Source organism: Zonotrichia albicollis, chromosome 36, assembly GCF_047830755.1.
Source record: "Zonotrichia albicollis isolate bZonAlb1 chromosome 36, bZonAlb1.hap1, whole genome shotgun sequence".
Taxonomy (NCBI): Eukaryota; Metazoa; Chordata; class Aves; order Passeriformes; family Passerellidae; genus Zonotrichia; species Zonotrichia albicollis.
Window position 1 is genome coordinate 692,384 of NC_133854.1, and position 16,997 is coordinate 709,380.

General features: G+C 44.9%; 1 protein-coding gene across 1 annotated transcript in view; it reads right to left on the reverse strand.

Annotated features, from left to right (window-relative positions):
- Positions 1-422: 422 nt before the first annotated feature.
- Positions 423-16,997, reverse strand: part of LOC141726535 (tenascin-X-like) — an 82,559-nt gene continuing 65,984 nt past the window's right edge. The window contains 6 exon segments of the mRNA XM_074531460.1: positions 423-598; positions 6,747-6,850; positions 6,885-6,924; positions 6,926-6,945; positions 14,190-14,244; positions 14,246-14,352. Of these exon segments, the coding sequence (XP_074387561.1) occupies positions 518-598; positions 6,747-6,850; positions 6,885-6,924; positions 6,926-6,945; positions 14,190-14,244; positions 14,246-14,352 (407 nt within the window). The 3' untranslated portion in view covers positions 423-517.

A 16,997-nucleotide genomic window follows, 5' to 3' on the forward strand; every position in this document is an offset into this window, starting at 1 on the left:
ATTTTGGTTTCCCCCAGATTTTGGGATCCCCAAATTTTGGTTTTCCCCAGATTTTGGGATCCCCAGATTTTGGGATCCCCATATTTTGGGGTCCCCCCAAATTTTGGTTTCCCCCAGATTTTGGGATCCCCAAATTTTAGGGTCCCCCCAGATTTTAGGATCCCCAAATTTTAGGGTCCCCCCAGCTTTTGGGATCCCCAAATTTTGAGGACCCCCAAAATTTTGGATCCCCCAAATTTTGGTTTCCCCAAATTTTGGGATCCTCAGATTTTGGGGTCCCCTAGGTTTTCAGTTCTCTCAAATTTTGGGATCCCCAGATTTTGAGGTCGCCCAAATTTTGGTTTTCCCCAATTTTTGGCATCCCCAGATTTTGGGGTCCCCCCGGTTTTGGGGTGCCCTCAGCTTTTGGGATCCCCAAATTTTGGTTTCCCCCAGATTTTGGGATCTCCAAATTTTGGGATTCCCAAATTTTGGCACCCCCATATTTTGGGGTCCCCCCGTTTTTGGGGTCCCTCCCTCAGCCGCGCTGGGGCCGCAGCTTCATCTCGGTGAATGGGATGGAGACGTTGAAGCCTTTCCAGGGGAACCAATGGATGCCCTGCGGGGAAATGGGGTGAGAGACCCCCGAGAGACCCCCGGGACCCCCAAAATCGCCCCATAGAGACCCCTGGGACTGCCCCATAGAGACCCCCGGGATTGCCCCATAGAGACCCCATAGAGACCCCATAGAGACCCCATAGAGACCCCATAGAGACCCCATAGAGACCCCCGGGATCGCCCCAAAGAGACCCCATAGAGACCCCATAGAGACCCCCGGGATCGCCCCATAGAGACCCCCGAGAGACCCCATAGAGACCCCCGGGATCGCCCCATAGAGACCCCTGGGACCCCCCGGGATCGCCCCATAGAGACCCCATAGAGACCCCATAGAGACCCCCGGGATCGCCCCATAGAGACCCCATAGAGACCCCATAGAGACCCCCAGGATCGCCCCATAGAGACCCCTGGGACCCCCCGGGATCGCCCCATAGAGACCCCATAGAGACCCCATAGAGACCCCCAAAATCGCCCCATAGAGACCCCATAGAGACCCCTGGGATCGCCCCATAGAGACCCCATAGAGACCCCCAAAATCGCCCCCATAGAGACCCCCGGGATCGCCCCATAGAGACCCCATAGAGACCCCCGGGATCGCCCCATAGAGACCCCCGAGACCCCTGGGATCGCCCCACAGAGACCCCCGGGATCACCCCACAGAGACCCCCGGGATCGCCCCATAGAGACCCCATAGAGACCCCCGAGATCGCCCCATAGAGACCCCCGGGACCCCCGGGATCGCCCCATAGAGACCCCATAGAGATCCCCAGGATTGCCCCATAGAGACCCCCAAAATCGCCCCATAGAGACCCCCAGGATTGCCCCATAGAGACCCCCGGGATCGCCCCATAGAGACCCCATAGAGACCCCCGGGATCGCCCCATAGGGACCCCCGGGATTGCCCCATAGAGACCCCATAGAGACCCCATAGAGACCCCATAGAGACCCCTGGGATCGCCCCATAGACCCCCGGGATCCCCCCATAGAGACCCCATAGAGACCCCCGAGATCTCCCCATAGAGACCCCATAGACCCCCGGGATCGCCCCATAGAGACCCCATAGAGACCCCGAGATTTTGTGAGGCATAAGAGACCCAAAATTTCCCAAAATCCCAAATTTTGTGTGAGAAAAAGGGACCCAAAAATCCCAAAATTTTGAGGGGAAAAAGGGACCCAAAAATCCCAAATTTTGAAGGAAAAAGGGACCCAAAATCCCAAAATGTTTTGAGAGAAAAAGGGACCTGAAATGAGCTAAAATCCCCAAATTTTGAGGGAAAAAGGGACCCAAAAATCCCAAATTTTGAGGGGAAAATGAACCCAAAAATCCCAAAATTTTGAGGGGAAAAAGGGACCAAAAAATCCCAAATTTGGAGGGGAAAAGGGACACAAAATGAGCTAAAATCCACAAATTTTGAGGGAAAAAGGGACCCAAAATACCCCAAAATGACCCAAAATCCCAAATTTTGTGAGGGAAAGGAGCAAAACCTACCCAAAATCCCCAAATTTTGTGAGAGAAAAAGGGACCCAAAAATCCCAAATTTTGTGAGGGGAAAAGGGACTCAAAATGACCTAAAATCCCCAAATTTTGAGGGGAAAATGGACCCAAAAATCCCAAAATTTTGAGGGGAAAAGAGACACAAAATCCCAAATTTTGTGAGGAAAAGGGACCCAAAATCCACAAATTTTGTGAGAGGAAAAGGGACACAAAATGAGCTAAAATCCACATATTTTGAGGGGAAAATGGACCCAAAATTTTGAAGGGAAAAGGGACCAAAAAATCCCAAATTTTGAGGTGAAAAATGGACTCGAAATGACCTAAAACCCCCAAATTTCGCGGGAAAAAATTCCCCAAAATCCCCCAAAATCCCAAATTTTGTGAGGGAAAAATGGACTCGAAATGACCTAAAAGCCCCAAATTTTGAGGGGAACATGGACCCAAAAATCCCAAAATTTTGAGGGAAAGAGGGACCCAAAAATCCCAAAATTTTGAGGAAAAAGGGACCCAAAATCCCAAATTTTGTGAGGGAAAAAGGGACTCAAAATGACCTAAAACCCACAAATTTTGAGGGAAAAAGGGAGCCAAAAATCCCAAATTTTGAGGGGAAAATGGACCCAAAAATCCCACAATTTTGAGGGGAAAAGAGACCCAAAGTCCGAAATTTTGAGGGGAAAAGTGGACTCAAAATGACCTAAAATCCCTAAATTTTGAGGGGAACATGGACCCAAAAATCCCAAATTTTGAGGGGAAAAGAGGCACTGGAAATGACTTAGAACCCACAAATCTTGAGCGGATAAAAAGGACACAAAATGACCTAAAATCCCAAATTTTGAGGGAAAAATGGACCAAAAAATCCCAAATTTTGTGAGGGAGAAATGGACCCAAAATCCACAAATTTTGAGGGAAAAAGTGGACTCGAAATGACATAAATTCCCAAATTTTGAGGGGAACATGGACCCAAAAATCCCAAATTTTGAGGGGAAAATGGACCCAGAAATCCTCAAATTTTGAGCGGAAAAGGGACCCAAAATCCCAAATTTTGAGGGAAAAATGGACCCAAAAATCCCAAATTTTGAGGGGAAAAAGGGACCCAAAATCCCAAATTTTGTGAGGGAAAAAGGGACACAAAATGAGCTAAAATCCCAATATTTTGAGGGGAAAATGGACCCAAAAATCCCAAAATTTTGAGGGAAAGAGACCCAAAAATCCCAAATTTTGTGAGAGAAAAAGGGACACAAAATGACCTAAAATCCCCAAATTTTGAGGGGAAAATGGACCCAAAAATCCCAAATTTTGAGGGGAAAAATGGACTCGAAATGACCTAAAATCCCAAATTTTGAGTGGAACAAAGGGACCCAAAAATCCAAATTTTGGGAGACAAAAAGAGACCCAAAGTCTCAAATTTTGAGGGGAAAATGGACCCAAAATCCCAAATTTTGAGGGGAAAAGGGACACAAAACCCACAAATTTTGAGGGAAAAAGTGGACTCAAAATGGATCCAAAATCCCAAATTATGAGGGGAAAATGGACTCAAAAATCCCAAATTTTGAGGGGAAAAATGGACTCGAAATGACCTAAAATCCACAAATTTTGAGGGGAACATGGACCCAAAAATCCCAAATTTTGTGAGAGAAAAAGGGACACAAAATGACCTAAAATCCCCAAATTTTGAGGGGAAAAGGGACCAAAAATCCCAAATTTTGAGGGGAAAAGGGGCACTGGAAGTGACCTAAAACCCACAAATCTTGAGCGGATAAAAGGGACACAAAATGACCTAAAATCCCAAATTATGAGGGGAAAATGGACCCAGAAATCCCCAAATTTTGAGCGGAAAAGGGACCCAAAATCCCAAATTTTGAGGTAAAAAATGGACTCAAAATGACCTAAAATCCCCATATTTTGAGCGGATAAAAGGGACTCGAAATGACGTAAAAACCACAAATTTTGAGGGGAACATGGACCCAAAAATCCCAAAATTTTGAGGGAAAAGGAACCCAAAATCCCAAATTTTGTGAGAGAAAAAAGGACCCGAAATGACCTAAAATCCCAAATTTTGAGGGGAAAAATTCCCTAAAATCCCAAATTTTGAGGGGAAAAATTCCCCAAAATCCCAAATTTTGAGGGGAAAAATTCCCCAAAATCCCAAATTTTGAGGGGGAAAAGGGACCCAAAAATCCCAAATTTTGAGGGAAAAAGGGACCTAAACTGAGCTGAAGTCCCCAGATTTTGAGGGGAAAATGGACCCAAAAATCCCAAAATTTTGAGGGGAAAAGGGACCAAAAATCCCAAAATTTTGAGGGGAAAATGGACCCAGAAATCCTCAAATTTTGAGGGAAAATGGACCCAGAAATCCTCAAATTTTGAGGGGAAAATGGAACCCAAAATCCCAAATTTTGTGAGAGAAAAAGGGACACAAAATGAGCTAAAATCCCCAAATTTTGAGGGAAAAGGGACCTAAAATCCCAAATTTTGTGAGAGAAAAAGAGACTCAAAGTCCCAAATTTTGAGCGGATAAAAGGGACTCGAAATGACCTAAAAGCCCCAAATTTTGAGGAAAAAAGGGACCAAAATCCCAAATTTCGAGGGGAAAATGGACCCAAAAATCCCAAATTTTGTGAGGGAAAAAGGGACACAAAATGACCTAAAATCCCCAAATTTTGAGGGATAAAAGGGACTCAAAATGACCTAAAATCCCCAAATTTTGAGGGGAAAATGGACCCAAAAATCCCAAAATTTAGAGGGAAAAAGGGACCCAAAATCCCAAATTTTGTGAGAGAAAAAGGGACACAAAATGAGCTAAAATCCCCATATTTTGAGGGGAAAATGGACCCAAAATTTTGAAGGGAAAAGGGACCAAAAAATCCCAAATTTTGTGAGGGGAAAAGGGACTTGAAATGACCTAAAATTCCCCAAATACTATGGGGAAAAAATGGATCCAAAATCCTAAATTTTGAGGGGAAAATGGACCAGAAATCCTCAAATTTTGAGTGGAAAAGGGACCCAAAAGTCCCAAATTTTGAGGGAAAAATGGACCCAAAAATCCTCAAATTTTGAGGGAAAAAGGGACACAAAATGACCTAAAATCCCCAAATATTGAGGGAAAAAGGCACCCAAAAATCCCAAAATTTTGAGGGAAAAAGGGATTCAAAATCCCAAATTTTGAGGGAAAAAGGCACCCCAAAATCCCAAAATTTTGAGGGGAAAAAGGGACCCAAAATCCCAAATTTTGAGGGGGAAAAGGGACACAAAATGACCTAAAATCCCCAAATTTTGAGCGGATAAAAGGGACTCGAATGACCTAAAATCCCCATATTTTGAGGGGAAAATGGACCCAAAAATCCCAAAGTTTAGAGGGAAAAATGGACCCAAAAATCCCAAATTTTGTGAGGGGTGAAAGGGATTCAAAATTGTCCAAATTTTGAGGGGAAAAGGGACCCAAAAATCCCAAAATTTTGAGGGAAAAAGGGGTCCAAAATTGTCCAAATTTTGAGGGAAAATGGACCCAAAAATCCCAAAATTTTGAGGGGAAAGAGGGATCCAAAATTGCCCAAATTTTGAGGGGAAAAGGGGACCCAAAAATCCCCAAACCCCCCAAAATCCCAAATTTTGAGGGGAAAAAGGGACACAAAATGACCTAAAATCCCCATATTTTGAGCGGATAAAAGGGACTCAAAATGACCTAAAATCCACAAATATTGAGGAAAAAAGGGACCCAAAAATCCAAATTTTGGGAGACAAAAAGAGACCCAAAGTCCCAAATTTTGAGGGGAAAATGGACTCGAAATGACCTAAAATCCCCAAATATTGAGGAAAAAAGGGACCCAAAATCCCCAAATTTTGAGTGGAAAATGGATCCAAAAATCCCAAAATTTTGAGGAAAAAAGGGACCTAAAATCCACAAATTTTGAGCTGAGAAATGGACTCGAAATGACCTAAAAGCCCCAAATTTTGAGGGGAACATGGACCCAAAAATCCAAATTTTGGGAGACAAAAAGTGACCCAAAGTCCCAAATTTTGAGGGGAAAATGGACCCAAAAATCCCAAATTTTGAGGGGAAAAGTGGACTCAAAATGACCTAAAATCCCCAAATTTTGAGGGGAAAATGGACCCAAAAATCCCAAATTTTGAGGGAAAAAGTGGACTCGAAATGACCTAAAATCCCCAAATTTTGAGGGGAAAAACGAACTCAAAATGGACCCAAATCCCAAATTTTGAGGTGAAAAATGGACTCAAAATGACCTAAAACCCCCAAATTTCGCGGGAAAAAAAATCCCCAAAATTCCCCAAAATCCCAAATTTTGTGAGAGATTAAGGGGCACAAAATGACCTAAAATCCCCACATTTTGAGGGGAAAAGGGACCCAAAAATCCCAAATTTTGTGAGAGAAAAAGAGACTCGAAGTCCCAAATTTTGAGGAAAAAGGGACCCAAAATCCCAAATTTTGAGCGAAAAATGGACCCAAAAATCCCAAAATTTTGAGGAAAGATGGGCACAAAATGATCTAAAACCCCAAATTTTGCGGGAAAAAGGCACCCAAAAATCCCCAATTTTGAGGTGAAAAATGAACTCAAAATGACCTAAAACCCCCAAATTTCGCGGGAAAAAAAATCCCCAAAATTCCCCAAACCCCCAAACCCCCCGAGCCCGGTACCTGGTGGTCGGTGGCGGTGCCGTAGCGGCCGTTGAGGTTGGCGTAGTGGCAGTTGCGGTACCACCAGGCGCCCCCGTAGGCCACAGCACAGGGCGGGGGGGCGCGGCCGCCCCGGGGGGTCCCGGCGGGCCCGGGGGTCCCGGGGGTCCCGGTCCCGCGTGGAGAACGGAGAGCCCGAGGTGGTACGAGAGCGCGTCGCCTGCGGGGGCACCCAAAATCCAGCAAAAACGGCAGCAAAAACACCCCAAAAATCCATCAAAAACCACACCAAAAATGCAGCAAAAACGCCCCAAAAAAACACCCAAAAAATCCAGCAAAAACACCCGAAAAACGCAGCAAAAACAACCCAAAAATGCAACGAAAATGCCCCAAAAACGCAGCAAAAACAACCCGAAAATGCAGCTAAAATGCCCCCAAAAAACACCCAAAAAATCCACCAAAACCACCCCAAAAACGCAGCAAAAACAACCCGAAAATGCAGCTAAAATGCCCCAAAAAACCACCCAAAAATGCAGCAAAAACACCCCAAAAATGGCACCAAAAACAACCCAAAAATCCAGCAAAAACACTCAAAATCCAGCAAAAACACCCAAAAAAAGCACCAAGGATACCCAAAAATCCACCAGACACCCCAAAAATCCACCAAAAACACCCCAAAACCACATCAAAGATACCCAAAAAATCCACCAAAAACAACCCCAAAACGCAGCAAAACCACCCCAAAAATCCACCAAAACCACCCCAAAAATCCACCAAAAACACCCCGAAAACGCAGCAAAAACGCCCCAAAAAAACCCCAAAAAATCCAGGAAAACCAACCCAAAAACGCAGCAAAACCATCCCAAAAATCCATCAAAAACACCCCAAAAATGCAGCAAAAACGCCCCAAAAAAACACCCAAAAATCCAGCAAAAACACCCCAAAAACGCAGCGAAAACAACCCCAAAAACGCAGCAAAACCGCCCCAAAAATGCAGCAAAAATGCCCCAAAAAAACACCCCAGAAATCCACCAAAACCACCCCAAAAACGCAGCAAAAACACCACAAAAAGGCAGCAAAGATTCCCCCCAAAACACCCCAAAAACGCAGCAAAAACACCCCAAAAATCCACCAAAAACACCCAGAAAGGCAGCATAAACACCACAAAAATGCAGCAAAACCACCCCGAAAATGCAGCAAAAACGCCCCAAAAACGCAGCAAAAACACCCCAAAAATGCAGCAAAAACACCCCAAAAAACACCCCAAAAATCAAGCAAAAACACCCCCAGAAATCCGCCAAAAACACCCCAAAAATGTAGAAAAACACCACAAAAATGCAGCAAAAACACCTGAAAAACGCAGCAAAAACACCCCAAAAATCCACCAAAAACACCCCAAAAATGCAGCAAAAATGCAGCAAAAAGGCACCAAAACCACCCCAAAAACACACCCCAAAAATCTGCCAAAACCACCCCAAAACGCAGCAAAAACACCCCATAAATCCACCAAAGATTCCCCCAAAAAGGCACCAAAAATCCACCAAAAACACCCCAAAAAAGGCACCAAAAACACCCCAAAAATCCACCAACGATTCCTCCAAAAACACCCCAAAAACGCAGCAAAAACACCCAAAAACACCCCAAAAACGCAGCAAAACCACCCCAAAAACACCCCAGAAACGCAGCAAAAACACCCCAAAAATCCACCAAAAACACCCCAAAAACGGCTCCAAAACCACCCCAAAAATGCAGCAAAAACACCACAAAAACGGCATCAAAAACACCCCAGAAATCCACCAAAAAGCCCAAAAAGGCACCAAAGATTCCCCCAAAACCACCCCAAAAAACACCTCAAAGACCCCAAAAATCCACCAAAAACACCCCAAAAAAGGCAGCAAAAACACCCCAAAAATCCACCAAAAATTCCCAAATAATCCAAAAGACTCCAAAACTTGCCAGGAACCCCCAAAACCCGCCAGAAACCCCAAAAAGGCAGCAAAAACAACCAAAAACGCAGCAGAAACACACCAAAAATCCACCAAAAACACACCGAAAACACAGCATAAACACCCCAAAAAGGCAGCAAAAACACCCCAAAAAGGCAGCAAAAACACACGAAAAACGCAGCAGAAACACACCAAAAATGCACCAAAGATTCCCCCAAAACACCCCAAAAAACCACCCCAAAAATCCGCCAAAACCACCCCAGAAAGGCAGCATAAACGCACCAAAAATCCACCAAAAACACACCGAAAACACAGCAAAACCACCCCAAAAACGCAGCAAAACCACCCCGAAAACGCAGCAAAAATGCACCAAAAACACCCCAAAAAAACACCCCAAAAACGCAGCAAAAACACCCCAAAAAAGGCAGCAAAACCAACCCAAAAATGCAGCTAAAACGCCCAAAAAAACACCCAAAAATCCAGCAAAACGCACCAAAGATTCCCCCAAAACACCCCAAAAATCCACCAAAAACACCCAAAAACGCAGCAAAAACGCCCCAAAACGCAGCAAAAACACCCCAAAAATCCACCAAAAACACCCCAAAAATGCAGCAAAAACCACCCCAAAAATCCACCAATGATTCCCCCAAAAACGAAACACCCCAGAAATCCACCAGAAACACCCCAAAAATCCACAAAAAACCCCAAAAATCCATCAAAGATTCCCCCCAAAAGCACCCCAAAAAAACGCCTCAAAGACCCCAAAAATGCAGCAAAAACACCCCAAAAGCACACCCCAAAATCCACCAAAGACACCCAAAAATCCACCAGTAACCCCAAAAAAGGCATCAAAGATTCCCAAAACACCCCAAAAAAACACCTCAAAGACCCCAAAATCCACCCAAAAACACCCCAAAAAGGCACCAAAAACACCTCAAAAATCCACCAAAAACCCCAAAAATCCACCAAAACACCCCAAAAACACAGCAAAAATGCAGCAAAAACGCACCAAAAATACCCCATAAACACCCCCCAAAAATCCGCCAAAACCACCCCAAAACGCAGCAAAAAACACCCCAAAAAAACACCCAAAAAATCCAGCAAAAACACCCCAGAAATCCGCCAAAAACACCCCAAAAATCCACCAAAAACACACCAAAAACGGCAGCAAAAACACCCCAGAAACGCAGCAAAAACACCCCAAAAAGGCAGCAAAAAGCCCAAAAATGCAGCAAAAACACACCAAAAACACCCCAAAAAACCACCCAAAAAATCCAGCAAAACCACCCCAAAAACGCAGCAAAAAACACCACAAAAAACCACCCAAAAAAATCCACCAAAAACACCCCAAAAAGGCAGCAAAAACGCCCCAAAAACACCCCAAAAAACCACCCAAAAAATCCACCAAAAACACCCCAGAAACGCAGCATAAACACCACAAAAAGGCAGAAAACACACCCCAAAAACGCACCAAAGATTTCCCCAAAAACACTCCAAAAACGCAGCAAAACCACCCCAAAAACACCCCAAAAAAACACCCAAAAAATCCGCCAAAAACACCCCAGAAACGCAGCAAAAACACCACAAAAACACAGCAAAAACACCCCCAAAAATCCACCAAAACCACCCCAAAAATCCACCAAAAACCCAGCAAAACCACCCCAAAAACGGCAGCAAAGATACCCAAAAAATCCACCAAAAACACCCCAAAAAGGCAGCAAAAACACACCAAAAACACCCCAAAAAACCACCCAAAAAATCCACCAAAAACACCCCAGAAACGCAGCATAAACACCACAAAAATCCACCAAAAACACCCCGAAAATCCACCAAAACCACACCAAAAACGCAGCAAAACCACCCCAGAAACGCAGCAAAACGCAGCAAAAACACTCCAAAAATCCACCAAAAACACACCAAAAATGCAGCAAAAACACCCCAGAAATGCAGCAAAGATTCCCCCCAAAAACGCAGCAAAAACACCCCAAAAATCCACCAAAAAGCCCAAAAAGTCACCAAAGATTCCCCCCAAAACAACCCCAAAAAAACACCTCAAAGACCCCAAAAATCCACCAAAAACACCCAAAAAACGCAGCAAAAACACCCCAAAAAAACACCAAAAGCACCCCAAAAAATGCAACAAAAATACCCAAAACACCCCAAAAATCCACAAAAACACCCCAAAAAGACACCAAAAACACCCCAAAAACTGCACCAAAAACACCCCAAAAATCCACCAAAAACCCCAAAAAACGCAGCAAAAACACCCCAAAAAGACACCAAAAACACCCCAAAAACTGCACCAAAAACACCCCAAAAATCCACCAAAAACCCCAAAAAAGGCACCAAAGATTCTCCCCAAAACCACCCCAAAAAACACCTCGAAGACCCCAAAAATCCACCACAAACACCCCAAAAACGCAGCAAAGATTCCCCCAAAACGCACCAAAGATTCCCCCAAAACACCCCAAAAATGCACCAAAAATGCAGCAAAAACACACCAAAAACACCCCAAAAAAACACCCAAAAAATCCAGCAAAAACAACCCAAAAACGCAGCAAAAACACCCCAGAAATCCACCAAAAACACCACAAAGCCACCAAAAACCCCAAAAAAGGCACCAAAGATTGCCCCCAAAACACCCCAAAAACGCAGCAAAAACACCCCAAAAATCCACCAAAACCACCCCAAAAAGGCAGCAAAAACACCCCAGAAACGCAGCAAAAACACCCTAAAAATCCACCAAAAACACACCGAAAACAGAGCAAAAACACCCCAAAAATCCACCAAAAACACACCAAAAAAGGCACCAAAACCACCCCAAAAACGCAGCAAAAACACCCTAAAAATCCACCAAAACCACCCCAAAAATCCACCAAAGATTCCCCCCAAAACCACCCCCAAAAAAACACCTCAAAGACCCCAAAAATCCACCAAAAACACCCCAAAAATGGCACCAAAAACACCCCAAAACTGCACCAAAGATTCCCAAAAAAAGCCAAAGGACCCCAAAACCCCCACCAGAAACCCCAACACCCCCAGGGACCCCAAAAATGCCTCAGTTTCCCCCCAAAAAATCCCACCAGGGACCCCAAAATACCCCAAAACGCCCCAAAAACCCCAAAACCCACCAAAAATCCAATACCCCCCCAAAATGCACCAAAGATTCTCAAAACAACCCCAAAACGCCCCAAAATACCTCAAAGAGCCCCAAAATCCACCAAGGCACCCCAAAACTCACCGGAAATCCCAAAAACCCCAAAAACGCAGCAAAGATTCACCAAAACACCCCAAAACTACACCAAGGACCCCCAAAACCCACCAGGAACCCCAAAATCGCAGCAAAGATTCCCAAAAACGCCCCAAAATCCACCAGGGACCCCCAAAACCCATCAGAAACCCCAATAGTCACCCAAAAACGCACCAAAATTCCCAAAAATGCCCCAAAACCACCCCAAAACGCCCCAAAACGCCCCAAAACGCCCCCAAACGCCCCAAAAATCCGCAAAACACCCCAAAATTCCAAAGGGGACCCCAAATCTCACCGGCCGTGTCCCGGAAGTCGCCCACTCGCAACCGGAAGTGCTCTGGGGCTGAGGATTCCCAAAACCACCCCAAACCACCCCCAAAACTCCTCAAAACCCCCGAAACCACCCGAAAACCCCCAAAACCACCTCAAAACACCCAAAAAACGCCCCAAAACACCCCAAAACCGCTCAAATCTCACCGGCCGTGCCCCGGAAGTCGCCCACGCGCAGCCGGAAGCGCTCCTCGGGCCCGCCCACGCTGAGGATTCCCAAAACCCCCCCAAAACCTCCCAAAACACCGCAAAACCCCTCAAAACACCCCAGAACGCCCCAAAACACCCCAAAATCCCAAAGGGGACCCCAAAATTTCCCCGTTCCTCACGGGCCGTGCCCCGGAAGTCGCCCACGCGCAGCCGGAAGCGCTCCGAGGCCCCGCCCATGCTGACACCCAAAGACCCCCAAAACCGTCAAAACGCCCCAAAACCCCCAAAAACACCTCAAAACACCCCAAAACTCCCCCAAACCTTTCCAAAACATCCCAAAACCTCAAAGGGGACCCCCAAATCTCACCGGCCGTGCCCCGGAAGTTGCCCACGAGCAGCCGGAAGTGCTTTGGGGCTGAGGATTCCCAAAATCCCCCAAAACCACCCCAAAACACCCCCAAAACCCCCAAAAATCTTAAGGTGGATCCCAAAATTTCCCTGTTCCTCACCGGCCGTGCCCCGGAAGTCGCCCACGCGCAGCCGGAAGCGCTCCGAGGCCCGCCCACGCTGACACCCAAAGACCCCCAAAACCCTTCAAAACCACCCGAAACGCCTGAAAACACCTCAAAATCCCCCAAAACCACCCCAAAACGCCCCCAAAACCACCCCAAAACCCCAAAGGGGACCCCAAAATTTCCCCGTTCCTCACCGGCCGTGCCCCGGAAGTCGCCCACGCGCAGCCGGAAGCGCTCCGAGGCCCCGCCCACGCTGACACCCAAAGACCCCCAAAACCACCCCAAACCATCCCAAAACCCCCCAAAACACTTCAAAACGCCCCAGAACTCCCCCAAACCCCCAAAAATCTTAAAGGGGACCACAAAATTTTAACCGTTCCTAACGGGCCGTGCCCCGGAAGTCGCCCACGCGCAGCCGGAAGCGCTCCGAGGCCCCGCCCACGCTGACACCCAAGACCCCAAAACCCCCCAAATCCCCCCAAAACCCCCCAAAATCACCTCAAAACGCCCCAAAACACCCCAAAATCCCAAACGGGACCCCCAAATCTCCCCGTGTTCCTCACCGGCCGTGCCCGGAAGTCGCCCACGCGCGGCCGGAAGTGCTCTGGGTCTGAGGATTCCCAAAACCACCCCAAAATCCCCCAAAACTCCTCACAACCCCCCGAAACACCCCAAAACACCTCAAAACACCCCAGAACCCCCCAAAAATCTTAAAGGGGACCCAAAATTTCCCCGTCCCTCACCGGCCGTGCCCCGGAAGTCGCCCACGCGCAACCGGAAGCGCTCCGAGGCCCCGCTTACGCTGACACCCGAAGACCCCCAAAACGCCCCAAAACCACTCCAAAACCCCCAAAAACACCCCAAAATCCCAAAGGGGACCCCAAAACCCCCAAAATCCCCCAAAACACCCCAAAATTCTCAAGGGGACCCCAACTCTCACCGGCCGTGCCCCGGAAGTCGCCCACGCGCAGCCGGAAGTGCTCTGGGGCTGAGGATTCCCAAAACCACCCCAAAACTCCTCAAAACCCCCCAAAACCACCCCAAAATCTCCCCGTTCCTCACCGGCCGTGCCCCGGAAGTCGCACAAGCGCAACCAGAAGCGCTCCGAGGCCTCGCCCACGCTGACACCCAAAACGCCCCCAAACACCCCAAAACGCCCCAAAACCCCCAAAACCACCCCCAAAACCACCCCAAACCACCCCAAACCACCCCAAAACCCCCAAAAACACCCCAAAACGCCCCCCAAATCCCCTCAAAACCCCCCGAATCTCACCGGCCGTGCCCCGGAAGTCGCCCACGCGCAGCCGGAAGCGCTCCTCGGGCCCCGCCCACGCTGAAGTCCCGGTAGGCCGCGTAGGCGGAGTCGCGGCCGCTCCGCAGCTCCACGCGCAGCTCCGCGGGCCCCGCGCGCGTCAGCTCGTGCAGCGCCTCGTTCCCTGCGCGCCCAAAACGTCAGGGGAACCCCAAAAATTACAAAAATTTCCCCAAATTTTCCCTTTTTTTCCCACTTTTTTCCCATTTTTTTCCCATTTTTTCCTTTTTTTCCCATTTTTTCCCATTTTTTCTTTTTTTTTCCCCTTTTTTTCCCTTTTTTTCCCCCCATTTTTTCCCCATTTTTTTTCCCATTTTTTCCTTTTTTTTCCATTTTTTTCCCCATTTTTTCCCCATTTTTCCCCCATTTTTTCCCCATTTTTTTCCCATTTTTTCCTTTTTTTCCATTTTTTTCCCATTTTTTCCCCATTTTTTCCCCATTTTTTTCCCATTTTTTCCCATTTTTTTCCCCATTTTTTCCCCATTTTTTTCCCATTTTTTCCCATTTTTTTCCCCAATTTTTCCCCATTTTTTTCCCATTTTTTCCATTTTTTTCCCATTTTTTCCCATTTTTTTCCCCATTTTTTCCTTTTTTCCCCATTTTTTCCCCATTTTTTCCCCAATTTTTCCCTTTTTTTTTTCCCCATTTTTTCCCCATTTTTTCCCTTTTTTTTCCCATTTTTTCCTTTTTTTTTCCCATTTTTTCCCATTTTTTTCCCATTTTTTCCCCATTTTTTCCCCACATTTTTCCCCATTTTTTCCCTTTTTTTTCCCCATTTTTCCCCATTTTTTTCCCCATTTTTTCCCTTTTTTTTTCCACATTTTTCCCCCATTTTTCCCCATTTTTTCCCTTTTTTTTTCCCAATTTCCCCCAATTTTTTCCCGTTTTTTTCCCTTTTTTCCCCGTTTTTTTCCCATTTTTTCCCCATTTTTTCCCCATTTTTTCCCTTTTTTTTCCCATTTTTTTCCCCATTTTTTTCCCCATTTTTTCCCCATTTTTTTCCCATTTTTTCCCCATTTTTTTCCCATTTTTTCCCCATTTTTTTCCCTTTTTTTTCCCCATTTTTTCCCCCATTTTTCCCCATTTTTTCCCTTTTTTTTCCCATTTTTCCCCATTTTTTTCCTTTTTTTTTCCACATTTTTCCCCCATTTTTCCCCATTTTTTCCCTTTTTTTCCCATTTTTCCCCCATTTTTCCCTTTTTCCCCATTTTTTCCCCATTTTTTCCCCTTTTTTTCCATTTTTTCCCTTTTTTCCCCATTTTTCCCATTTTTTTCCCATTTTTTCCCATTTTTTTCCCATTTTTTCCCTTTTTTTTCCCATTTTTCCCCATTTTTTCCCTTTTTTTTCCCATTTTTTCCCCATTTTTCCCCATTTTTTTCCTTTTTTTTTCCACATTTTTCCCCCATTTTTCCCCATTTTTCCCTTTTTTTCCCATTTTTCCCCCATTTTTCCCCATTTTTTCCCCATTTTTTCCCCTTTTTTTCCCATTTTTTCCCTTTTTTCCCCATTTTTCCCCATTTTTTCCCAGTTTTTCCCATTTTTTTCCCATTTTTTCCCTTTTTTTTCCCATTTTTCCCCATTTTTTCCCTTTTTTTTCCATTTTTTCCCCATTTTTTCCACATTTTTTCCCCATTTTTCCCCATTTTTTCCCCATTTTTTCCCCATTTTTTTCCCCATTTTCCCCCATTTTTTTCCCATTTTTTCCCATTTTTCCTTTTTTCCCCATTTTTCCCCATTTTTTCCCCATTTTTTTCCCATTTTTCCCCATTTTCCCCCATTTTTTCCCAGTTTTCCCCATTTTTTCCCTTTTTTTCCCATTTTTCCCCATTTTTTCCCCATTTTTTCCCTTTTTTTTCCCATTTTTTCCCCATTTTTTTCCATTTTTTCCCCATTTTTTTCCCCATTTTTCCCCATTTTTTCCCCATTTTTTCCCATTTTTTTCCCATTTTTTTCCCCATTTTTTTCCCTTTTTTTCCCATTTTTTCCTTTTCTTTTTCCCTTTTTTTCCCCATTTTTTCCCCGTTTTTTTCCCTTTTTTCCCCATTTTTCCCCATTTTTTTCCCTTTTTTTTCCATTTTTTCCCTTTTTTTCCCCATTTTTTTCCCATTTTTTTCCCTTTTTTTCCCATTTTTTCCTTTTTTTTCCTTTTTTCCCCATTTTTCCCCATTTTTTCCCCCTTTTTCCCTTTTTTTCCCATTTTTTTCCCATTTTTTTCCATTTTTTCCTTTTTTTCCCCATTTTTTTCCCGTTTTTTTCCCTTTTTTTTCCCCATTTTTTCCCCATTTTTTTCCCTTTTTTTCCCATTTTTTCCCATTTTTTCCATTTTTTCCCCATTTTTTCCATTTTTTCCCCATTTTTTTCCCATTTTTTCCTTTTTTTCCCTTTTTTTTCCCATTTTTTCCATTTTTTCCCATTTTTTTTCCCATTTTTTTCCCATTTTTTCCTTTTTTTCCCCATTTTTTCCCATTTTTTTCCCATTTTTTCCTTTTTTTTTCCATTTTTTCCTTTTTTTCCCATTTTTCCCCATTTTTTTCCCATTTTTTTCCCCATTTTTTTCCCATTTTTTCCCCATTTTTTTCCCATTTTTTTCCATTTTTTCCTTTTTTTTCCCTTTTTTTCCCATTTTTTCCCCCATTTTTTTCCCCCATTTTTTCCCCCATTTTTTTCCCATTTTTCCCCATTTTTTCCCCATTTTTTTCCCATTTTTCCCCATTTTTTCCTCATTTTTTCCCATTTTTCCCATTTTTTCCCTTTTTTTTCCCTTTTTT